We start from the raw sequence: 26742 nt of genomic DNA on the forward strand, positions 1-26742 counted from the left end.
TCCTGGATATTTAAGGCTATGGCAAGGAAAAAAAATCACTGAGGTCGTAATCTCCAAAACTAGTGTAACAGATTCATTAACTGTGAAAATCTTTGTGAGAAGTTGAAGTTGGCATCTGAGAAATAGCTGGGTCTGTATCTCTTCGGAAAAAAAGGAAACATTCTTTAAAACAGGTAAGAGTTTATAATCTTAGGAACTTTAGGTCGTATCTATTTTAAAAAACGTTACACAGGGTTTTTGGTGAATGAAGAGTTTTGGCTGGAAAGGAACTCTATCTATACTTATTTCCAACTGTCCAGAGGAAAGGAAGACCACATAGTCCAGTTAGCAGGAATGCACTCTGTATAGAGAAGTAGGAATTCTCTTAATTTTAACATAAGCCCTATTACAATTTCCCATAAGACCTACAAATTCTCATATTAGACTGTATACTCACCAAGGAAACTTTTGATTATTCATTCGATTTCCCCGGACCCTTGATACTGGGGACGGATGTACCCTGCAGACAGATGAGAATAATCCAGTTATTGAAAAAGCATATTCCCAATTGCAAATTTAAAAAATGGCATCTGTTTTATAAATAATCTCTTTTAGAATTGCTTAATACAAAATCCCCAGAACTTGATCCAGTCTTAATAAATGATGCAATGAAATTCCTATGCCTGCAAATCTGTGGTCCTTTTTTCCTTCTTAACCACTCTCAAGACAACAGGTCTGTCACAATGTTCGCTCTGAAGACTCCCAGAGGCGGGACTGATGCACTCATTCAGTCCAACAAAAGTGACTAAATACCTAACCCTTGCCAGGTACAAGAGTGGGTAAAAGTTATCTAAGGTATGGTGCCTGGGTTCAGTAAGCCCTCTTTGTACCTATTCCCATGAGGGTGGGCACAAAGAGGCGTCTAAGTGTCCCCTCCTTCATTCTACCATATTTAAAACTCTAGGAAGCAAGACAACATCATTCAGATATGCTGTGACAGAATCTGCGGGCACCGGGGAGGAAGGAAGGGTAAACAGGTACTCCTAGGAGTTCATTCTGGAAGTGATGCGCTACCACTGGGCTTTGAAGAAAGTAAAGCCAATTCAAAATTTTAGCCAGATAAAGGACAAGTGAAGAATATACTGCTTTCCAAGCTTCCAGGGTTGGACTCATCCACTGGAAATAGCTTAAAGCTTCCGGGAACTGCTGTTATCTTCCAATCAAAGCCTAGCTAGTAAACCTCCGCCTCTTTGTGGGTCACTAACTGGCAAAACAATACGCCCTACTTCCGGCTGCCAGCTTCCTGTTATGGTCTATCTTTAGCCAGGATTTGTGAGATCTAAGCAGTCTTAGCTTATATTACTTTCACCCTTTATGCTTCATACATTGCTCTTATTTACAAGAAGAAAAATGGGGCTATAAAACTGGTCTTAAAGTCCAGTTTGTAAGAAACCCAGCTCTCTGTAGTTACTTAGTAAATGAAAATCATTCCGAAACAGATAAAGAAGTTCCCGTCCCACCTAAGGGCCAACTGCAGTCTTTCCCTAAACCCAGAGCCAGACTGCACTTTGCACTCGGAAGGCTTATTTCTTCCAACATCCCTTATTAACATTCTTTTCCTTACAGGGCTTCTCAATGGCTGCTGCAGCTGAGCTGCTCAGCACAGATTTTCTGCTCGGCATGGGGGAGGGGGTGTTAATTATGCAGAAAGATGGAGAGAGGCCAGACAGCCCCTCTGGTGAACTGTCTCATTCAAGCACGGCCCACTTCCTGCTATTTTGCAGCTACAAGGATCACCTGTTGGTCTTGGCGTCAAGCCAAACTGGGGCCTAGTGGAAATGACAGACTCAGCTAGAAATGAAAGCCAGTTCATAATCCAGTATCCCAAATTGGACAAAGAGGGGGGAAATGCAATAAAAATACATAAAAATTATACGAAAGGTAGCAAGCATAATTTTTTTCTTTTATTCTTTTACTTTCTTACTTTCTGTCTGCTTGAAATACAATCCTTAAAATGGATATTTGAGCCAAAAAAGTTCTCCCCGGTTAAAGCCCCCTGACCTAAGAGGAAGTGCAAGAAATTCTCCTGAACTTTTCCTACACCCGCACTGGGGTATCACAATTCTAACTATTTAAATAAAGTTTAATCAGCCCCAAATACTCACAGTTCTTTAATTTGTCCTCTATCCTTTAGACGTTTACTTTTTTTATATTGTCCCCTCCTTAACCCTAGGAGTACAAAGAAACTACTTCATCATGAAATTTCCACTGGGTGAAGTTTAATGGCAGAAGTATTCTCTTATTGATGCTGTTTATTGCATACATTAGTGAAGAAAAAGAGAGTCTGTTCAATACATAATTACAACATTCTCTAGGTATTTGTATCTTTTAGGAAAATTTCACTGATCCATAGATCAAATACTATAAATGGAGAATTTCTATAATGGTTTAGCAGTCTCAGGAAAAGAATTCCTTAGGAAAGTCTTTGGAAAAGAAGTCCTGATTGTGTGTATATGAACGAATAATTACAAGGTTTCCTAAATTAAAAAGGTAAATCAAGAAAGCTTTATTTTTGTCCTCAAAGGGAAGAAGTACACTGATAACTTGGCCCGTACTTCATCTGATAAAGTAGACCTGAAGCCTTGCACTTCACCAACCCCCTACATTTTATTTCTTCAAAAGGATATGGCATGTTTTTTTGAGCTCAGTCTTTAAACTGTAACACTTTTTGCCATCCTCTTCTGCCTTCTTTCCACATATAGAAGCCAGGCAGGTAGCAATGTCAAAACCTCAGTAGGAGAAACCACCACCTAATCTGCATGTCATGCATTATTCATAACCTCCTGATTCCTGCACCTGCATCTAGGCAGGAAGCTTGCAGGGAATGTTCATTATTCTTCCCTTAGCCTCACACAGGCTCGATTACTGCTAAGCCACTTTGTTCTGTAACTAAGGGTTTCAGGCCTTAGTACTAACTGCTGGATGTGGAAAGAAAAAACACCACGCTGAAGAAAAGGGCAATCTTGGTTGTTGTGTAACATGTATTGAATCTGCTCTTCTGAGACTGACAGTTTGTCAGGTGGAAATGCTCACATTTGGTGATTTACATTACATAGACAACAGGGAAGCTATACCATTAGGGCCATGTGTACCAATTGTTCTATTTATATACACTTACTCATCTGGAGCAGAGAGCATGTTTATAATTTTACCCAGTGCAGAGCTTAATTTAGCTTTCTTGCTAAGCATATGAGAACTTTTTAGATGACTTAATACAAAAATGGCTCTTTCTTCTTTGGGTGTAAGCACCAAAGAACCTGACCCTCAAAACCTTGCATCTTAATGACTACCATTTATAGCTAATCAAGAGAATACCATCACTCTGGTTTTCAGTGTTTTCATAAACCTACCTGAATGGCACCCCCTGGTGACTGAAGGTGGGACGAAACACCTTGATCCCCAACACAAATCATCAGCCACTCATTAATTGCTGGGGAAGGATACTGGTCCCACTTTACTATCTGCACCACAGAAAAGCTGTGATAATGTAATGCAATCTTATCATCCCAAGTGGAATCAGGATGAAGTGGTTAAGAGTGAAAATTATGTGACCAGCCTGCCTGACTGAATCCCAGCTTCACTGTTTACCAACTGTGTCATCTTTGGGCAAGTTACTTAACCTCTCTGTGCCTCAGTTTCCTCATCTGGGCAAATGGAGGTAATAATGGTGCCTATTACCTAGGGCTGTGAGGTTTAAATCAGTTAACAGCTATAAAATCTTTAGAACGGTGCTCAGTACTTAGGAAGCAGTCAATACATGTTAGCTATTATCACTAGCAGTGCTGATTAGACATGAAAGGATGGGAAGATAGAGGATAGAGCTGGACTATCCAGGTAATTCCAGGGGATTAAGATTACAAATCTGCTCTACAGAGCCTGCTGTCTTACCTACTATGCTCATACAACTTTACTAAAGGTGAGGAAACAAACCAAGAAATAAACATGGACAGAGTAACACAAACCAAAAACTATGGCTTATAAGGTATGGCTTACTCTCAGGCAGCTCATTTTTCTGTTCTTTATTAGAAGATCTATCTTCTGTGTACTAAATTGCATAGTATTTAAGTTATGACCAATTCAAGAACAAGAGAGTAATCCCGGCAATGCAAATTTGCACCCATTTACAGAGCCTTTACTATTTGCTTGACATTATGCTAAACAATTAAGACATAATATCTTAATTTATCCTCATGTCATTACTGTCCATATTTCATCTTTGAGAAAATAGGCTTAGAAGATTAGGTAACTTGCTGGGGTCACATAGGTAGTAAAGAGAGAAGTCAGGATTTAAACAAAGGTATGTGTGACCTGTCTGACATCATCCTACTCAGGATGATGTAAGATTATCATCTGATACTTATATATATTCCCTCCAGCCAGCCCAGAGGATATAATAAGATGAATTAGCATCAGGGTCTTAAATAGGAAATTTTCCATGTATTTAAGCCCAATCAAACATTTTATAATATAAGTAGATATAAAGTTGAAGGAATGGTTTTCTTGGACTAAATATGAAGCATGTGGGTACTTACAAGAAGTACAGTCATAATAATATACTTTATCTCTTTAACTGTTTATGAATGTTCCTTGTTATATTAGCACTGTATTTAAATACATAATGTACAACACATGTAAATTTTAGAGGGCAGAAATTAATTCTAGCTATATTCATGCTTCCTCACATTCCATTTTCTCTAGAATCCAATGTAGTTGGTGTCCACACCCCTCTGATGAAACCACCCTCATCACAGCCATCAATAGTCTCCATGTTTTCTAATCTGATGGTGAATTTTCAGTCCTCAACTTCTCAAATTCTCAGCAGCCACTGACATAACTTATCACTCCATCCTTGAACAGCTTCTTTACTCAGCAACCAAGACATTCTTCTGGCTTTCCTCCTTTGTTTCTCCTTTGCTTGAACCTCCTCCTCTCATTCTTTCAAACTCTAAATGTTGGCATGGGATAGTTGTCACTTTCCTATGACCTTTCCTCTGCACTATTTAAACTCAGTCTGTAGCTAAAAGAGGCTCCAACATAGCTACCTTCATGACCTTCCCACCCATATCATCACGACTCCCAAATGTCTACCTTCAGCCTTAGATCTTCTCTGAAAACCAGACCCAGGTTTCTTAATATCAACCTTACTCTGGGAAAAAAAAAAAAAAAAGGTGTTCCTTCTGGTATCTTCTGAATTTCAAAAATGGCGGAATTATTCACTCAGTTGCTCAGGCCAAAAACCTTAGAATAACATGTGAGTCCACTTGTGCTCACACCCCAGAAGTTAGAGAGGCTGTTTCATACTGAGAAGAATGAGAATAAAGGATTATTGAACAGACCAATGAAATCTTTCTTGTAGGACATCACTCATCTAGCAAGATATTTTATTTCAAGATTATAAGAAATTATGTACAAATATGTTCTTTTTCTAAATCCATTTAGGTTATATAATCATGAACCTATATTTTAATTAGGTTAATGATTAAATTATTGTCTATACATTGTGCAAAGCATTAAACATAATACATACTTTAACAACTCAGTTTACTACATTTGCTGAAGAAAAGATTAACCTAGAAATAATTCCACAATTACTAAATATCAGAATTTTCCTATGCAGAATTATATAAAAGACAATTTAAAAATATTTCTTGGTATTGCCTTCTTCTTACACTCAGTTATATTAAATACAAGTTCTCCTGATTATTCAGGTTACTCTTAGAAGTTATTTTAATATAAATATACTACCCATGACCAAATAAAAATATGAGTGTGACCAGTGTTTAAATTCAGTGGGCCCTTTTTATTCTCAGGTTTTCCTCAGGCCAGTGATTAAATGACTATTAGAAATGCCATATATTTTTAAAAGGTTCTCCACCTGCCTTTATACTAAAATTTCTCTCATGAAAAGCCATTTATGTTACTTTTAGAAAAGTGGCCCAAACTTAAATACTATATGCAATTAATATGTGAATTTTTTTTTTTTTTTTTTTGAGACTGAGTCTTGCTCTGTCACCCAGGCTGGAGTGCAGTGGCACCATCTTGGCTCACTGAAACCTCTGCCTCCCGGGCTCAAGCAATTCTCCTGCCTCAGCCTCCTGAGTAGCTGGGATTGCAGGCATGTGCTACCTGTAATGGCTAATTATTGTATTTTTAGTAGAGATGGGGTTTCAACATGTTGGCCAAGCTGGTCTCAAATTCCTGAACTCAAATGATCCTCCTGCCTCAGTCTCCCAAAGTGCTGGGATTATAGGCGTGAACCACCATGCCCAGCCAATATGTGAACTTTTTTTTTTTTTTTTTACTGTTTACTATAACTCTTATTATAATGCCATAGACACTGAAAGAGAGAAGTTGAACTGTGTTAAAAATATAACATTTTGAAGGAAACATTTATTTCTGATATACACCAAGAGAATGAGGAATTCTAAAAAGAGCATTTGGTGTGCAATTATAATGTATTAATTAATCCTGGCCCTATCTCCCATCATCCCCACTTGCTCTCTCTGAGACAGTGACACTAGATGTTCTCCTCTCTCCTTGCTAAGCTGATTAGCTGATGCTCAACTGTAAGATGCCCTCCCTAACCTCCAGGTCTTGGTCAACTTGCTCTGAATTCTCATGGCACGGGGTACTTAGCATGGGTTAACTCAAGGTTATATTTGTTAGTATGTTTAGTTTATTTAACCTGTCTCCCCAACTAGACAGCATATTCCAAGGGACAAGGGAACTTTTCTCTTTTTGCTCACTGTCATATCTCCAGTACCTGGTACTAAAGTAGGCACTCAATAAATAGCTGTTGTATGATTGGCCTGATTTTCCTACTAAACTACAACTTCCAGGATGGATGCAATGACCATATCTGTCTAAGAAACTATTGCATCCTCAGAGCTTAGCATAGTGCATTGTCCACATAAAATAAACATGTGGCATAGATGCATAAACATTTGTTAAACAATGAGTATCGAAAAATATAAAAATGTTTTCGGTTTAGAAATTTGAGCAATCTCAGTGAATTACTTACTGAAAACCTCCAGAGCACCTAAAGCATCAATAATTGAAAATTATTAATACAATCCAACAAACTTCACTCAACAGTTACTATGTGCAAGGTCTTGCATTGTAAGCAAAATAGGATCCCTGCCCTCAAGCAGCTTACAGTCCAGCTGAGATAAACAGGTAGTAACTATTACAAAATAGGATAGGAAAATTAGAAGAGATTTCAAATTTCATAAAAGTAAAAATGGGGTTAGAATGAATTCAAACTGTGAAATACCAGAGGTTTCCAGGAGGAAGAGACTTTTAGGCTAGGACAAAAAGAATAGGTACAATTTTCAGAGGCAAAATTGAACAATGGTAGGAAAGCACTCCAAGAAGAGGAGCTAAGTTACTCATCTAAGTATGAAAGTGAATTCAAGGTAGGAAGTGGATAATATGGCATGGCCAGAGGGGAAAGATTCTTGGAAGTATTTGCGGGAGATAAGCTTGATGTTAAGATGGGATTCAGATGCACATATCAATACATAAATGTCTAAGGAGTTGGGAACTGGGTCACAGAGCTGTGCAGCCATATCAGCCTTTCCTCTATTGCTCAGAGCCATATATACACCCTATCTTTTACTTAACCAACACTTATTGTACACCTATTACTCATTAATTCAAATATTAGTTGAATCTCTACTATGCCAGGCATTGTTCTAAGTTCTTAAGTGTGTTCCAGGCTCCTACGTGCTATGAAGTGTGTTGGGGAGAGGATACTACAAGGATTCAAACACGGTTCCCGACTTGAAGAAGCCAGCACTGCAAGTGAGCTTAGACAAATAATTGACCATGATAGTGCCATGTGATTAACAGCCACAGCGGCAGATAAATGGCCATGGGGCATCTGAATTAAGCTTTGGAATAAACATGGGAGTTTCCCTAGGACAAGGAATGAGGTACACTTTAAAGGATACATTTCTCAGATGTGGAAAAGGAAAGGGGAATTCTGGAGATACAAAAAAGCAACAAAGGGTGGAACCGTGTCCAATAGCAAAATCATAAACTGGTGTAGACAACTAGAGGAAAGGGTTTAGTGAGCCTGGAGGGGCAGGAGATTACAGGTGTTGTGTGTTGTGGTAAATGGTCAACTCAAACAGAATTAAAGGACAGCCACCAAAGAATTTTAAGATCGGAACTGGCACAATCAGATTTGTATACCAGAAAAATCACCTTGGCAGCAGTACACAGGGTGGCTAGAGGGAAATGCAAGGCACAGGAGGCCATGGGAGGACACCTGCAATAATGTCACAAAGCAGGATTCAGATGGACACAGCGGGAATGACGGTGGGTTGGGGGAGGAATGAGAAGAGGATGGACACAGATTAGGCATTATCTGCAGGACCTGGTCTAAGTGTATGTGAGGTGTGGGCAAGTGAGGCAGAAGTAAGGTAACAATTTTTGGATGACATCCAGGCTTCTGATGTGGGTAATCAAAGAAGCTAATACACGAAATAAAGGAGGAGGATCATGTTTCTGGATTAAAAAAGAATACAAGTTTCTAACTGTCAGATGCACAAACATATTTGGGGTTCAGCAGAGAATTCTGAGAAGAGCCAGAGACCTGAGTATTCTTAGCATATAAATCATAGGTGAGCCCTGAGCTTCATGGAGGCAGTATTTAAGTGAGAAGACCACCAGACCAGGGCCAGGACCCCAGGGAATAGGACATCTTCTTGATTGACTTTAAACCTCTCTTCCACTCATTCAGAGAATACCAGGGATCTCACTGGATGGGAGGTTGGAGTTTCATGACTCAGTTCAGTCTCATATGATCTCATGACCAACATCAGAACAGAAAAGAGAGTGTCTCCACCCTTTCTTTGACATCAGAAAGGCAAAAAACAATCCGCTTTTCCTTCAGTGTTGCTTTGAGCAGTCATTAACACCAATATCAATTCTGTTAAACAACCCAGAAACCCAGGAGTTACCCTGGTCTGAAGTCTTTCCATATCCACAAACAGGGATGCCTATGACACTATCTCCATTCTATCTGTGTTCCGTTTCCACAGTTACCCACCTATTTTAACCCATTCCTCTTTTTTACCACCTCCTTTAATCCCTTGGCAGCACTATAGCATAGTGATATTTTTCAGCTCCACTTCCCTTTAATGGCTTTCCATTGCTTTTGAAGTTGACCCAAATCTCAACACAGCCCGAATGCCTATTGGCCAGCCACTCCCCTCTCCAAGCTTCACGATGCTACAACATCCCCTTCTGTTTCCTGCTTCTTGCTCTCAGCTCAGTGTCTGTGCACATGCTAGTCCTTTTACTCACAACCCCCCTTACCAGCCCCATCTAGTTTACTCCTATCCCTTGCTCAGCTCCTCAGTTCAAATGTCACTTCTCTCTCTCCAACTCACCAAACCGGATCATGTCTCCATCTTACAGATTCTTATCATTCCCTGCATTGCCCTTCACAGCACTTATAAGGCTTGTAATTATATGGAGAGTGATTATTTGATAAAAAGTAAGAACTATTTCTCCTTAGCTCACCACTTTATGCCTAATACCAGGCCGCATGTCCAGTACAAAGTAGGCACACATTACATACTGCTCTATAAATAGAAAGAGATGATGAGAACTCACAATAGTAGCCTTATTTTTCCTAAAGATGTGTTGCTGCAACAATCTGAAAAAATAAATGTTAATATATGTGTGTATATACATATACAAACTATATATATAAACATTAAAAAGATAAAGTACAAAATGTAAGAGAAGGTGAGTGAAAAATGATGTACCTTAAAGAAAAGCTTTGGCCCTACGGGAGATGTGGGTTCTTTGGACCTGCATTGGCCTACACCTGGAACCATCCCAAGCCAGAATGTCATGGCAGATCCATCCGTCACTTCCTCACTGCCAGAGAAATTAGTGGACACAGTGGAAAAACTGGTGAAATCCAAATGAGATCAGTAGTTTTGTTAATTGTTGAACCAACGATAATTTATTGGTGTGAGTAATTAAACTATAAGGATCTAGATATTAACATTAGAAAAACTGGGTGAAAGGTATATGTGAACTCTGTAATAATTTTGCAACTTTTATATTCTAAAGTTATTTCAAAATAAAATAATTTTCAAGTGCCAGAGCTTTGCTGGGATAATAATATAAGCAATACAGATCTATTAGAAATTATTTTTTCTGTTTTATTTTGTGATATAGTTTTTCATTCAACAGTTATTATCAATAACACTCAACCTATACATGTTTACAAATATAAAGTATACATGTGTTTGTCTGTGTGTGCATATATATGTACCTTCTGTCTTACTTTTTTTTTTTTTCTTTTTTTAAAAGATGGAGTTTTGCTCTGTACCCCAGGCTGGAATACAATGGCATGATCTTGGCTCACTGCAACCTCTGCCTCCTGGGTTCAGGTGATTCTCCTGCCTCAGCCTCCTGAGTAGCTGGGATTACAGGTATGTGCCACCATGCCCGGCTAATTTTTGTATTTTTAGTAGAGACAGGCTTTCGCCATGTTGGCCAGGCTGGCCTCAAACTCCTGACCTCAGGTGATCCGCCCACCTCGGCCTCCCAAAGTGTTAGGATTATAGGCATGAGCCACTGTGCCTGGCCTATCACTCTTTTTTTAAAGTAAAAACTCATTAATTCCACCTTTAATGGTTTTTTGCATGAACTGAGTACAGAATTACTAATAAATGGAATGCTGAAGAGTGGTAGAAAGAAAAGAGTAAAAGAAAAAGAGACAAAGGCATTTTCAAAGGTTGATAAAATAATGCTATGGTAAGTTTTGGGGAAATTTAGATTATGTGTACAGAGAAATACAACCTATATGATGGAACTGACATTTATCTGGGTTACACAGATCCCAAATTTTACTTTGACCCGAGATATCCTGATAATTGCTTCGACTTTCCACTTTCCTTTTCATGGATATAAATATATATTATTTTTCACTGTTCAGTAAATGGTACATTAAGGTTCTAGTTCTTCATTACATGAACTGAAATAGTTTATTCAGTTGTTAGTGTGGATTGAGTTGGAGACATTTCATGAACTGGCAGACATTCTGATTGGTAGTTACTCTATTAGTTCCACTGGTAACACCATTTATTTGGTGAGCTCTGTTGAGAAAAAGTAATAAGTAGTCGAGGAATTACTTCAAATGCCTTTGCGATCTCTGGCTGCATTAATTTTGAGATGCCTCATTTAGGCTATAAAAAGAGGCAAAGTTAAAGTATGTAATACAGACATTTTGTCACCTCAAATTGGACCTATTACAATTTAGCATTCTCTCAAGAAGGTGTTATAGCTCACTAAGCTGTACCATTTTTTCTTTGAATAGGACAAAATTTTACATCATTTGGTTCACAGGCATAATGAAAATGGCATAAACTAGCTTCTAAAGATGATAAGCCATCTCTAAGGAAAAAATATAGCTTATATTTCACTTTCAATAAAATTTCAAATGCTAGAAACCTTTCAATCTATTAATTAAATGTGACTATTATTATTTTAAATAATGTGTTAAAAAGAAACGGATTTATGTAGGTGTGTGTGTATTTAAGTCCCAATTTGTTTTTCTCTAAGTGGACACCAAATAAATCAAAAGGAACGGTGTCCAAGAGATGGATTCAGTACTGAATCATAGAGCAGTCTGATCCGTAAACAGCTGTAGTAGCAGTTTCCTCACTGCCAATACTGACAGCCAAGAAGCTTGGAGAACTTCAAGGCAAAGAAGCCAGGACCTGACCTACCAGCTTATACTGAGACACTTTATTTCAGGAGTTGGCATCTGAGTGTAAGAGCTGCCAAACACATAAATCAGTACCCACAGGGCTAAAGGTACTTGTGGAGATTGGCAAGAAGCTTATAAAGTATCACATGCCAGCCCACCAATAGGATTGGACAAAGAGCAATGCACCCACCATACAAGCACTTTCAAAAGGCACTGGAACTCTCACATTTGATCAACATCATTTATACTAGTCACACTCAAATTCACTATTCTCCCCTCTGCCCTACTTCCAGCCATTGGTATTTGGTTTCCACCGCTTCATGTAGCACAAGCCAAAGAGGGTACAGAGTTTACCCTGCAGAAACACATATTGGTTATTACTATATTAACAAAATAGCCAAATTAAAGCACATCTGGTTATTTTGGTTATTCTTCATATGAATCCCTACATCATTGTTCTGGTTGCTTATGAAGCACTCTACCATTGTGATTGAAAAAAAATACATGAACACGAAGGAACTGATTAAAATGGATTAGGCATTCCCACATTAAATGCACCTGCCAGTCAATTTAGGTAAATCTAAGATATAGCCTCTGATCTTAAAAGAAGAAAACAGTCCAATTGGGGAAGTATACAATAGTTTCAGAATGGTTAAACAACAACAGTGTAAGATTAAGAACACCCAATTCTGCAAACAGAAGAATAGTTGGAAGGCAGCAGATAACTAAACATAAAGAAATCATGGAAATATGATTACTTCAAGAGGTCAGAGGAGAGAAAAATTCCTTCCAGTGAATGGTGTGAGATTTGGGCTGGGTCTCCTAAGATACAACTTTTGTGCAGGCATGGAGAGGCAGCCAGGTATATGAGTGAAGAAAGATGTATGTGCAAAAAGGAAGAAGGGACGATTGGTTGAGCACATGACTACCTTAGTGGGAAGAAGGAGTTCATGCTAAGGGAGTACATCCCAGAAGGCAGAATGTCCTTGATGATGCAATCGATGTTTCGAGATTTTTCTCTCTTAAAAGTGGAAGATTTCACTTCAGATGAATAATGTACAAGGTAGTGTCATATAAGAATTCAATGGAGGCTGGGCGTGGTGGCTCATGCCTGTAATCCCAGCACTTTGGGAGGCTGAGGCAAGTGGATCACCTGAGGTTGGGAGTTCAAGAGCAGCCGGACCAACACAGAGAAACCCTGTCTCTACTAAAAATAGAAAATTAGCCGGGCGTGGTGGTACATTCCAGTAATCCCAGCTACACAGGAGGCTGAGGCAGGAGAATCGCTTGAACCTGGTAGGTGGAGGTTGCAGTGAGCCAGTATTGTGCCATTGCACTCCAGCCTGGGCAACAAGAATGAAACTCCGTCTCAAAAAAACAAAAACAAAGAAAAAAAAATTGAATGGCAACGGGTGTGCAAAAGGCCTAGAAATGAAAAAGACTAATATCCAGGTAAACTTTCCCTTCCTCCTCTTTCTCTCCCTTACTCTGTCTTTTTTTGAAGAAAACAGAAGGCCAGGCACGGTGGCTCACGCATGTAATCCCAGCATCTTGGGAGGCCGAGACGGGCAGATCACCTGAGGTCGGAGTTCGAGACCAGCCTGGCCAACATGGTGAAACCCCATCTCTACGAAAAATACAAAACAATTAGCTGGGCAGGGGTGGCGCATGCCTGTAATCCCAGCTTCTTGGGAGGCTGAGGCAGGAAAGACATTTCAACTCGGGAGGCAGAGGTTTCACTGAGTCGAGATCATGCCACTGCACTCCAGCCTGGGTGACAAGAGGGAAACTCCGTCTCAAAAAAAAAAAGAAAAGAAAACAGAAGCCACACCTTTGTATGTTAAGTCAAAGGAGCCAATGGAAAAGGAGAGCCTGAAAATGCTTGAGGGAAAAACTGAGTGACAAAGAATAGGCATGACAGTGTTCCATGACACTTGGCAGTTACACAAACACAAGTGTGTTCTTAAAGCAAGAGCTTCCATGAACTTTGTACTGTGCTAAGAGTTCCTTTTTGTTTTTCTTGAGACAGGGTCTGCCTCTGTATGACTCCAGTCATAGAGGCTGCAGTGCAGTGGCACAATCACGGCTCTGCAGCCTTGACCACTTAGGCTCAAGTGATCCCTCTGCCTCAGCCTCCCAAGTAGCTGGGACTACAGGCGCCTGCCACCACGCCCCACTAGTTATTTTATGTTTTGTAGACATGAGGCGAGCCTCATGTTGCCGAGGCTAGTCTCGAACTCCTGGGCTCAAGTGGTCTGCCTGTCTCAGCCTCACAAAGTGCTGGGATTACAAACATAAGCCACAGCGCCTGGCCTGTGCTTAGAGTTTCACTGGAGAGCCTCACCAAAAAACAGCCTGTCATGTAAGTATTATTCTCACTTTGCAAACAAGAAAGCAAGCTTAGAAAGGTTATGTACCCAACCCAAGGGCACATATCAGGGTTGAAACTCAAGTCTAGGCCTGAGGAACTCCCATGCCACACTCTTAAACAACACCTTACTTTGTTTATTTTATGAGCAAAGATGCAGCTCTTTTAAAAAATGTTAAATAGACATAAGCTAGAATGGTAGAACGCGTGGCAAATATTATAGTTTCATATTTACCAAACAGTGATGCTGCTTACAGTTGAGGATTATGTTTAGAAGTCATAGACTAGTCTAGGCTATTTAAATGACCATCTAATTTATTTACCAATACACAGGATATAATATACATATTAGTCTGCCTATATGTTCTATAATAAAAAATTAATTATCTGGTCTTTGCCCTGCTTCCTTACACAGAGCTCCTAAAACCTTTGGTATTTCTTAAGTGACTGGAGTATCTTTTGTCATTCATAATTAACCTCCTCTGACCATTCCTTGGTTTATGTTAATGAGATGACACATGGCAGACCCCCCTAGACAGTTGCAGATTTTTAGTTCTTCACCAGAAACAGGGTTAAAAATTTCAGCCCCACCCTCCAACTTCTAGAAAAGGGAGAGAGGTGGCCGGGTGTGGTGGCTCACACCTGTAATCCCAGCACTTTGGGAGGCCAAGGCGGGTGGATCATGAGGTCAGGAAATCGAGACCATCCTGGCTAACACGGTGAAACCCCGTCTCTACTAAAAATATAAAAAAATTAGCCGGGCGTGATGGTGGGCGCCTGTAGTCCCAGTTATTCGGGAGGCTGAGGCAGGAGAATGGCGTGAACCCAGGAGGTGGAGCTTGCAGTGAGCCGAGATGGCGCCACTGCACTCCAGCCTGGGTGACAGAGTGAGCCTCCGTCTCAAAAAAAAAAAAAAAAAAAGAAAGGGGAGAGAGGCCTAGAGAGTGAGCACAATCACCAGTGGCCAGTGATTTGATCCCTCATGCCTATGGAATGAAATCTCAATAATACCCCCTACAGGGCAGGGTTTGGAGAGCTGTCAGGTTGGTGAATACATCCATATGCTGGGAAGGTGGGGCACTTGGAGAGGACATGGAAACTCAGGGTTCCCCCTCATACCTTACTACGCATTTTTTCGATCTGGCTGCCCCTGAGTTGCATTCTTTATCAAAAACTGGTAATCATAAGTGAAATGCTTTCCTAAGTTCTGCAAGGCATTCTCACCAATTACTGAACTAGAGACAGGATTATAGGAATTTCCCAAGTTCTAGTTAGACAAAAGTGTGGGTAGCCTGGGGACCCCATTTGGAGCTGGCATCTGAAGTGCTAGCAGTCTTGAGGGACAGAGCCCTTGAGCTGTGGCATCTGTGCTAACTGCATAGCTAGCGTTAGAATTTAATTGAATTGTTGGACACCTTGGCATCAGGGAATTGGAGAATACATTTCATAAGGCTATGGGTGCCACAGATAGCTTCTGATGGATCTGAGCAAAGTTAATTGAAAACCTTCTGAGAAGGATTCACCATTAAGAACATACATAATTCATGAGAAAAGATCAAAATATCAACATTAACTGGAGTTTGGAAGTTGGTTCCAACCCTCATGGATGACTCAAGAGTTCAGTGGAGGAAGTAACTGTAGATGTGGTAAAAATAGCAAGAGAACTAGAGTTAAAAGTGGGGCCTGAAGATGTGACTGAATGGCTACAATTTCAGACTCCCACGCCACACTCTTAAACAATATCCTACTTTGCTTATTTTATGAGCAAAGAAGCAACTCCTTCAAAAAATGTTAACTTAGACAGATGAAGTCATTTCTTTTTTCTGTACCCAGTGTGTAGTCTTTTATCCCTTGTCACCCATCAACCGTCACCAACTCTGTTATATCATTCTTATGCTTTTGCATCCTCATAGCTTAGTACCCAATGAATGGTTTTTTTTTTTTTTTTTTTGAGACGGAGTTTCACTCTTGTTGCCCAGGCTGGAGTGCAATGGTGCCATCTTGGTTCACCGCAACCTCCGCCTGCCGAGTTCAAGCGATTCTCCTGCCTCAGCTTCTGGTATGTGTTACCACACCTGGCTAATTTTTGTATTTTCAGTAGAGACTGGGTTTCTCCATGTTAGTCAGGCTGGTCTCGACCTCCTGACCTCAGGTGATCCGCCCGCCTCGGCCTCCCAAAGTGCTGGGATTACAGGCGCGAGCCACCGTGCCTGGCTGGAATGACTTCTTACAGATGAACAAAAAAAGCAGTTTGAGATGGAATGTACTCCTAGTGAAGCTGCTGTTTACACTGCTGAAATGACAACAAAGGATTTAGAAGATTACATAAACTTAGTGGATAAAGCTGTATCAGAGGATTGACTCCAATTTCAAAGCAAGTTCTATAGTGGGTAAAATGCTATCAAACAGCACTGCATGCTACGGAGAAATCTTTCATGAAAGGCAGTCTCCATGGATGCAGCAACCCTCTCTGTTGTCTTATTTCGAGAAATTGCCACAGCCACTCCAACCTTCAGCAGCCACCACACTGATCAGTCAGCCTTCAGAGGGTCATAATGTTTTGCTGGTGGAGGGTCTTGCCTCCAGCAAAAAAAAAAAATACGACTGGCTGAAAACTCAGATGATCATTAGCATTTTTTGATAATAACGTATTTTTATTAAAGCACATACACTGTTTAAGATACAATGTTATTGCACACTTCCTATAGTATAAACAACTTATATATGCACTGGGAAACCAAAAATTTGTGTGGTTTGCCTTATGATACTCCCTTTATTGCAACGTTTGCTTCATTGCAGTGGTCTAGAACTGAACCCACAATATCTCTGAGGTACACCACTATTTATTTTTTTGTAACTTTTTTTTTTTTGTTAGAATTAATCTTTCTCCATCATTATTACAAAATGTAGATGGATGAATGGCTATAAAATAGATTTAACTTATATTTAAATCTACCAATCTTGATACCATCTTTTAAATAATCAAGACAAACTGAATTTACAAAATATGATTAGAGTAGTTTGCTTAAATTTTTAGTCCCTGATTGAATACAGATGTTATGCAAAATAGCTGGTTCTGGAAATTACCCACAAATGCATCCTTATTATTTAGCTTTATTTTTGCTTTGACAAAAAAGAAAGCAAGGGTCTTTACAGAGTTCCTGAGATAGTTGTAGAAATAAGAACAAACCTATAGCCAAATAAAATAAAATAGGCCGGGTGCGGTGGCTCAAGCCTGTAATCCCAGTACTTTGGGAGGCCGAGACGGGCGGATCATGAGGTCAGGAGATCAAGACCATCCTGGCTAACACAGTGAAACCCTGTCTGTACTAAAAATACAAAAAACTAGCCGCGCGAGGTGGCGGGCGCCTATAGTCCCAGCTACTCGGGAGGCTGAGGCAGGAGAATGGCGTGAACCCGGGAGGCGGAGCTTGCAGTGAGCTGAGATCCAGCCACTGCCCTCCAGCCTGGGCGACAGAGAGAGACTCCATCTCAAAATGAAATGAAATGAAATGAAATGAAATGAAATGAAATGAAATGAAATGAAATAAAATAAAATAAAATAAAAATTTCATACATGTAATCAACAACAATACACAAACCACAGGCCTAAAAACTGCCTATTACCAAGCAGTAAAATAGAAATGCCACAATTAAAAAAAAGAAACGATAAAATTAAAATACGATAGAATCAACTGATGTTTTCACTCTTTCATTCTTGCCCTGGGAATTTAAGAAACAAGGCAATATAATTTAATCATACAAAGGATTAACATTTCAATGTTTAAAAATAATAATTAATGAATCAGAACATGTTCTTAGTTTCTACTGTTTTCTAAGCCGGGTAACAGGCAGTAGTATGGTATAAATGCATAAAATATTGCTCCCTCCAGGAAGGCCTTTCCAGGCTACAGAGTCAAATCAGCACAGAAACTTCATAGAAGGGCTACGTAGTAACATGGTTAAGAGTCTAGACTCTAGACCAGACGGGCAGGGTTCAAATCCAGGCTCTGCACTTACTGACTGTGTGGCTTACAGGTGAGAAATCTATTCTTCTATGCCTCAGGTTTCCTATCTTCATAATGGGGATAGTTCAAAACAATGCCTGTAGCACAGCATGTTCCATCCAAGTCTCTGCTTGATGATCTTGTCCTTTCCTACTAGAGTGTTATGCTGCAGTGTTGACATGTGTCCCTGGCTGTTCCACGTCTTGTGCCTAACTTTCTCCTAAAGTAAGAACAATAGCTAGTAGACTGTTTCTCGGGTGCTGGCATTGACAGGCTAAATGCTAAGTGAGTACGATGAAGACTTGAAATACTCTTTATTTGAAATAAACAGCCAACTCCCAAACTGTACATAACTAGTGGAGTTTATCACAAAGAAATGTTTAAATGCTTAATTTTAGAATAAGAAGTAACCAGAGTGTTGCAACACTGTGTTAAATAACAGGACAAACTGAAATCACTGTAGCTGTAGTAGAATGTGTTCTGTAAGAATCCCAGAGTAACCAGTATTTTGGAAATGCAATGTTGACCCGACCGTACTAATTATCTGCTGATTAGGAAGTATGACCCAGTGGCTGCCAAGTGACTTTAGTGTCTTGTTAGTTTTGAGTCTGTGTATTTTCAAATTTGGTGTTGATTGTGTATCAGATGAGTGGCTGCTTTAGAAGTCAAAAGAGTTCTCTACTGTGTCTGGGGCTCTAATTTGTCAAGCTGTGTCCTAATTGTGGCTTGTGTTTACAAAGTGTCATCAACCTGAATGGGGCGAAACAGGACAGGCAGTTGGACTGATTTACCGCATTCTGTATGCAGAACAGTGTTAAAGAGCAGAGACCTTGAAATTCCCATTCTCTTACATATGTATCATCAGGCTACACACAGGCCTGCTCCCCTGCTGGAATCATTCCGCACCACACAAGACAAATCATGGATGGATTACATTATGGCTTTTTTAGGTAATGACCAGTATAAGGGTTGAAGGGCTTAAATAAATACAGGCTTTAAAAAAGTATAAAATCCTGTCATTTGCAGCAACATGCATGGAACTGAGGTCATTATCTTAAGTGAAATAAGCCAGGCAGAGAAAGACAAATATCACATGTTCTGACTCATAAGTGGGAGTTAAAAAGGTTGATCTCATGGAGGTTGGCAATAGAATGATGGTTACCAGAGGCTGGGAAGGGTGTGGGTAGACGGGAGGATGAAGAGATGTTCATTAATGGCTACAAACAAACATAAATTAAATAGAATAAGTTCTAGTGTTTGATATAGCACAGTAGGGTGACTAGAATAAAGAATAATTAACTGTGTATTTCAGAATAACTAAAAGAAAAGGTTTAGAATGTTCCTGACACCAAGAAATGATAAATGTTTGAGATGATGGCTATCCTAAATACCCTGATTTGATCATTACACCCTGTATGAATGTATCAAAATATCCCATGTACCCTATAAATATGTTCAAGTATTATGCATGAATTAAAAAATTTTAAAGGCAATTTTCTATTTTATTAATGTGATTTACTGTAAAACGCCAGTGTAGTCTCATGATGGCCTGTATAACCCCTTTCTACCTTGACCATGAATGACCCCAAGAGAATGCAATTTGGAAATATATTTGCACAATATTAAATTCAAATTATGTCTTTCTAATCTTCCTAGTATCTTTTATAAATCATACCATCTTTGTGAACTTTAACATGACTGTAATGCCTGGCAAACTGGACACAGGTCTAACACAAATGCATCCTTAGAATGGGCTATCATGTTATATTTGCACAGGTACGCATATGCTCATGTTAAAATACCTCCAATGTCGTAAGTCCACAGAATGCTGCTGAATGTACTTAAGACTCCCAAGAGCATTTTATAAATGCAAATTGTGTTTATTTCTGATAAGAAATGCCTGACTTACATCACCTCTGTTTATTAAGTCTCTTTCCCTGGCCCTCAGTTACATATGGAATAGACTCCCTTTAAATTAAAAGAAGGAAAAGAAGTCACGGTCTCTGTTGCTTCTTTCAGCGCTTAACATCTGCAGTGGGTGGCCTATATCTGACTGTAATTCTTATGCATCTCTTTCTTTTCATTCTGTCAACCATTATATCAACTATTTCTCTCATTATATCAACTCTAGTTCAAAAACCATCAAAGGGGTTCTCAATGCCTACAGAATTAACCCTTAACTTAGAGACCCTCATGTTCTGTCCCTAACCCACTATTTCACATCACTTCTCTATAAACCTTTCTCTCCAGGCTTGTATTTTCGTTGTTGTTGTTTTCTTTCTGTGATCTAGTTTCTACTTTCATAACTCTAATACTGATTTTGATTCAGTATGAACTTACTTTAGTAATGGGCCTTGCTGACCCCTCACTCCACACACACTAGACCTGAAACCTGCACTTCTCTTGGCCTCCATGTTACTGTGCTATCCCGTCTCCTCCTCCACTCCAGCATCTCTGACATTCTTCCTCATCTCCTTTTTTTTTTTTTTTTGAGACGGAACCTCGCTCTGTTGCCCAGGCTGGAGAGTGCAGTGGCGCAATCTCAGCTCACTGCAAGCTCCGCCTCCCGGGTTCACACCATTCTCCCATCTCAGCCTCGCGAGTAGCTGGGACTATAGGCACCCACCACCACGCCTGGCTAATTTTTTGTATTTTTAGTAGAGACCGGGTTTCACTGTGTTAGCCAGGATGGTCTCAATGTCCTGACATTGTGATCCACCTGCCTTGGCCTCCCAAAGTGCTGGGATTACAGGTGTGAGCCACCGCGCCTGGCCTCCTCATCTCCTTCTTTAGCTCTTTCTTTACCTCCTCTACCCTGTCTGCACAGGCATTCATGAAGGTACATCATGCTGGTGTCTCCTAAAGTTACATTTTCATAGTAGGGGCTACTCCAGAGAAAGTAGTCTTTTTTCCTCCCTTGGGTATCTGTATTTTTATTCAATAAATGATGTAATCATCTAATTTTTCTTTTCTTTTTTTTAAAGACAGGTTCTTGCTTTGTCACCCAGGCTGGAGTACAGTGGCAAGATCACAGCTCACTGAAGCCTCAGCCTCCCAGGCTCAAGTGATCCTCCCGCCTCAGACACCAAGTAGCTGGGACTACAGATGGTGCCACCACACCATGTTAATTTTTGTATTTTTTGTAGAGACAGGGTCTCCCTATGTTATCCAGGCTGGTCTTGAACTTCTGGACTCAAGCGATCCACTCACCTCAGTCTCCCAAAGTGCTGGGATTACAGGAATGGGCCACAAAGCCTGGCCTGTTTTATTTTCTAATGAAATCTTTTCACCTCACTGCAGGCAGCCTTCCACCCAAAGTTAATCTTTAATCTTGCCCAAATTTTAATCGTGCATTTCCAATTCCTTATGGGCTACATTCACTTGTATATCCACTATTAATACAAACTCAACATATCTAAAACCAAACTTACCAATTCTCTGACCCCCCCTTTTTTTTTAGTAAAATGAGTATTTTGCAAGATAGTAGATTTCAGAGCCATGCAATCATTGTTGACTTCTCTCTCATCCTTTATAGTCAATAACATTTACAGAGTCATGCTCTGAGGTATCTCCACTATCCCTTATTTTTGACTGCTATTGCAGTCCCTCTAAAGGAGGTGGTTAGCATCTTGCATATAGTGCACTAGTATCTGTTGGATGCCATGCATGCATCTCTGTTCCTGCCTATCGATTTGACACATTACTAACAGACGAGCCTTCTGGGCAGATAGTGGAAGCCAGCTCAGCATCCATTCCAGCCCCTTGTCTTTTGACATCTTAAATAAAAGAGCCTAGTAAGCTAAAACCTACATTTTCCAGAGGCCTTTGCAACTAAGCTTCTGTGTGCGAGCTAGCTTCCACTAACCCAAAGCAAGGCAGAGGTGAGCAGCGTTAGGGAGCTGCCCGTGCAAAGAGGCTGGGTCTTCTGGCAAGCAGGATAGCTGAGACGTAAGTCATTCTGGGGGAGCTGGGGAGAGGTTCTGGCATCCATCTCCAATTAGAGGTGCAACTGGTGAGCAGTGAGTGGCAGAGGTGTTTTGCTAGAAGCATCCTCTGGCTGCTCTGTTGGCATAATGACATTTAACTCCCTTTCATCATAAATTGTTAATGTGGTGGATTCTACTATCAGCAACCAAGAATCCTAAAAACACTTCTCTAAACTTCTTTATCTCAACCAGTTCAATAACCATCAAAGGGGTTCTCAGTGTCTGCAGAATTAACCCTTAACTTCTTAACATGACATTAAAAACTCTCATGTTCTATCCCTAACCCACTAGTACTATTTCACATCACTTCTCTATAAACCTTTTCCCTTGGCTTGTATTTTGTTGTTGTTGTTATAGTGCTTCGGCTTACACTATCCCACTCATCAAAAATGCCTTTCTCTGCCACTGACATATAAATCCTGCCTATCTTTCAAAGCACAGAACAAGGCCAGGTGTGGTGGTTCATGCCTGTAATTCCAACACTTTGGGAGGCCGAGGTGGGAGGATTGCTTGAGCCCAGGAGTTCAAGACCAGCCTGGGCAACAGGGAGAAATCCCACCTCTACTATGCAAAAAAATATGAAGAAAAAAAAATTTAGCCAAGCATGGTGACATGCACCTGTAGTTCCAGTGACTTGGGAGGCTGAGGTGCGAGGACTGCTTGAGCCCAGGAGGTCAAGGCTGCAGTGAGCTTTGATCACATCGCTGCACTCTAGCTTGGGTGATGGACTGAAGGCCCTGTCTCAAAACAAACAAACACCAACAAACAAACAAAAAACCAAAACAAAGCAAGAACAAGCCCCATCTCTGCCATGAAGCCCTCCTGGACCACATCAGTCAGAAGTGATTTTTGTCTCTCACCTCCTCTAAACAGATTTGTTAGAGTACATGTTTTCCACTTATAGCTTTGTTTTCTTGATAATTTCTTCTTTATATGATTGTAAGTTTTCTCTCTCTACTTTTCATTCTTGAAGAACTTAAATTGTAACATCTGTAACAACTATATATAATTAATTTATGGAGCACCTACTTTTTTGCCAGGCACTGTTCCAGACACTCTTCAAGTCTCTCCCTGAAACAACCATGTGACAATGCTGAAAACAACCCATCTTATGAATGAGGGAACAAGTTCTAAGATGTTATATAGCTTGTCCCAGGTCATGTAGTTAGTCAGAGAGGCAGATTTGTACTCAAACCTAGCCAAGCTGTATTCTCTCCAGTTTAAAATATAGTCCCTTTCACAAAACAGGTCCTTAATAGATACGTTATCCAATTATTGATTGAATAATCAGTAAGTTAATTTTTCAAATCACTATTTGTTGAGTTCTTGCTCTTTGCCACGTTCTCTACTAAGCACGTTACAAACGTTTCATTTAATCTTTATATGATGTAGACAGGTGGCTTGTGGAAACCAAGCAAATAAACTGCAATTTAGAGAAACGAAGTCACTTGAAAGACCACAAAGCTGGCACATGGCAGTTTGGGGACTGGAATCCAAGCATTTGGCTCCACAGCATATGTAGTGGGCAGTGGAGCAACCACTTCTGTTCTCGAAGATACAATGATTTGACTTGGAGACTATTTAACAAGGTGATTCATAGAAAATATTTTATTTTTACGCAAAAAAATAGTACATAGTACTTTTTTTTTTTTTTTGTATTACAAGAGCCACAATGACTACTGTGACAACTTTAAAATTTCTAGTTTACAGGAGGTAGAAATAACCAAATCTAAAAGGAAGTCAGGGAAAAGAGAGGGACAGGAAGGGTAAGAGGAACCTGGGGGAAAACAGTCTCAATAGACTGTATTTAATAAAAACAAACTTTATTTAATAAAAATAATTACTGATGAAACCTCTCAGGGTTGTCTTATATAAAGTCTTCTTGCTCAGTAAGACACTTTTCTTTACGACTTCTTTCCCTGCCTGACTTACTTTTAATATGCAGCATTGTAGTTTGTTCATTATGTATTGGGTTTTTTTATGTATTTTCCCTGGTAAAATGATCATTTTGGAAAATTTGGCAAATGCAGAAAATTATAATTCTTTCTGGAATTCACAAAAGTTTATTTTAAATCAGTTTCAAAGCAATTGATCTGGAAGTTACAGTAGGGAATTTGAGGAGTTTGCTCTAGCTCAAGCCAAATGCGTCATTTCTTTATAAGGATCTTTTTGTTCCTTTCTCGATATTATTTTTGTCATTCAGAAAATCAATGAAGATACAAAATGATGGCCTATAGAAAACAATAAATATACCTACATCTCAAATGGATGTAGGCAGCTATATTTTAAGACCAAACATTCAGTTCAATAATACAGGGTGGTTCATGGTGACTGCCAAGGGCTGTTCTGTAAAGGATGGGTCAGTCCTGGGCACGTGAAACATCTTTGTGCTCGTATATCAAACACACATCATGTTCCTTTTGTCTAAATGCCCGCTTTCTATTTTTTTTAAGATTTTTGTTCCCTCCATTAAACTGCTTTTATCTGTTTGCATTTTTGTTTCAGAACATTTCAATTTTATACATTAAATTTCAAATTAAGTAAGTAGCTAGACGAATGGGACTCCTCTGCACTTAATTTTCTTATAAAGTATGAAATTTGCACGTACCCATTCTGCTAATTATGATACAAATAAAAATCATACTCTAGTGAAAAGTGATGAGTTAAATGCCTTTCTAGTTCACTGTATGGTAAGTCTCAGCAAATTTTGCTGAGTTCATTCTAAAGAAAATTTCACACTTTGTGTACATTTCAAAATAGTTTGTTGCTATTTCTGAAAGCTATTCAGACTGTATTTTCTGCAAGTTGTAACAGTCTGAGTCATTAATAAAACTACTGAGAATGATTTTTTTTTTCAGCTTCCTTTTATGAGTTAAGGGCACAAATGCTCTTGATAACATAGAACAGTTTCATAAATCATATCTCATAAATGGAAGGTTGGCAGACCCTTGATTTCTACAAATATTTTCGATTGTTGGTCTTGAACTGAGGGTATGACTGCTGGATCATGGTGATACTCTATATCTCTGAAGTACTTTAGAGTCACAAAATACCTTCTCCACGTTATCTGGACTTCACAAAAGTCCTGCAGCAGGAAAAGAGGCATTAATTACTACATCTTCTTTCTGTAAATGAGCACCCTAAGTATTTTTGGGACTTGCTGGGTGTCATAGTAGTGCTAGTCAGACAGAAATAAGCACCAATTCTATACATATTTCTTTTTTCACCACCCTGAGAGAACTGGGAGCCAGAAAACGTTTTGGACATCATCTAGTCTGTTCCCACCTAAGCCCTAAACTGACCGAGGGTAAGACTATGCACAATTTACTCCAGCTCGCTGAGTGAGATTCTTGCCATGCAGCGACTAAGAACTTCTGTGTTCTTCCCAAGTGTAATGGAAATGAAAAAGTTTCCAAGTTAGGGCTAGGTTTGGACTCGAGGCCCAAATACACTATCTCTAATCTTGTACAAGGTACTTGCACTTGTACAATTCTAGGTTCCTCATCTCTGAAGTGGAATCATTAATATCTACTTTGTGCAGTTGTAGGGATGAAAAACAGGCAAGGAATGTGGCGTGCCTGGCGCACAATCACCGCTGAGCACACAATATTTTATTCCCTTTTCCAATTCACTGTTCAAATAACAGTACTTAGCTTTCAAATTTCAGACCATAAACGAAAAACAATTCAGCAATTCATAGTAGCTTACAAAAATAGGTTGCAAATGTCTGTCTGACTTTTATAGGTAATCCTTAACTTACAAATGATGTTTGAATGGTCAAACTTTTCATTTTTTATTTTATTAAAATACTAAACCAAATAGTGAAACTTATTTTTATAATAATTTAAGGCTTTAAAATATAAGTCAAAATCGACATCAGTCTGCTTTGGCCAATATATTTGTTACAATTTTATTTTTGTGCTTCCTTTAAAGAAAATTGTACTGTTTGGTGATCAGAATGCAAGTGCTCCTTCTATTATCAAGTATTTTGTGAAGTGACTCCTGGTAACATGATTTTGCAGCAATGAAAAGCCAATACTTTCTAGGGTGGTATTCAAAATAAAGTTATGCACATAGTTTTATGTTGCATTCTGTCTGCTGCATGCAGTGTAGGGCATGGTCCTGGGGGCTGACACTGCATAGAAAGCATTTTCTTAGAAAGCCACAGTGCATCATTTAGTACCAATTTCGCTAAGAAACCAAAGAACTCTCCAGCTAATACTAATGTTTCCCTCCTTACAGTCTAATGGGCAAGGAAGGAGCAGATACCCTTAGCTCCATTTTGCAGATGTAGGTACTGAGTCTGGTTGACTTGCAAACAGGGCCAGCCCAGCAGAAAGTTAGGATTCAAATTCAGGAGTAAGGGCTCTCAGCCTGGGCTTTCACTAAATCATGCTGCCTCTTCCATGAAAGTCCCCCCTATTCCTTCAGACAATAAAAATAACACATTGCCTTGGATGAAAATTTTCTAGTCTGATCTTGACATTTTGACAAAAGGGGAGTTGTCTCTTGGAAGACATGTTCTGCATTTTGAATTCATCAGAAATAAATTTTTTTTTTTTTTCACGCTGGCCGGGAACTTTTTTTTTTAATTTTTTTTTTTTT

The 26742-nt window shown here is 39.5% G+C and overlaps 1 protein-coding gene across 5 annotated transcripts in view; it reads right to left on the bottom strand.

Moving 5' to 3' along the window:
• The window catches only part of KLF12 (KLF transcription factor 12), a 469330-nt gene that overhangs the window by 77880 nt on the left and 364708 nt on the right, over nucleotides 1–26742 (bottom strand). For all 5 annotated transcript variants that reach the window (XM_017889438.1, XM_017889439.1, XM_017889440.1 and 2 more), the window contains one exon: nucleotides 437–499. In XM_017889438.1, coding sequence (XP_017744927.1) covers nucleotides 437–499 — 63 coding nt within the window. The remainder of the gene's footprint in view (nucleotides 1–436; nucleotides 500–26742) is intronic.

This window comes from Rhinopithecus bieti, unplaced genomic scaffold (genome assembly GCF_001698545.2).
Source record: "Rhinopithecus bieti isolate Rb0 unplaced genomic scaffold, ASM169854v2 scaffold_17962, whole genome shotgun sequence".
Classification (NCBI taxonomy): domain Eukaryota; kingdom Metazoa; phylum Chordata; class Mammalia; order Primates; family Cercopithecidae; genus Rhinopithecus; species Rhinopithecus bieti.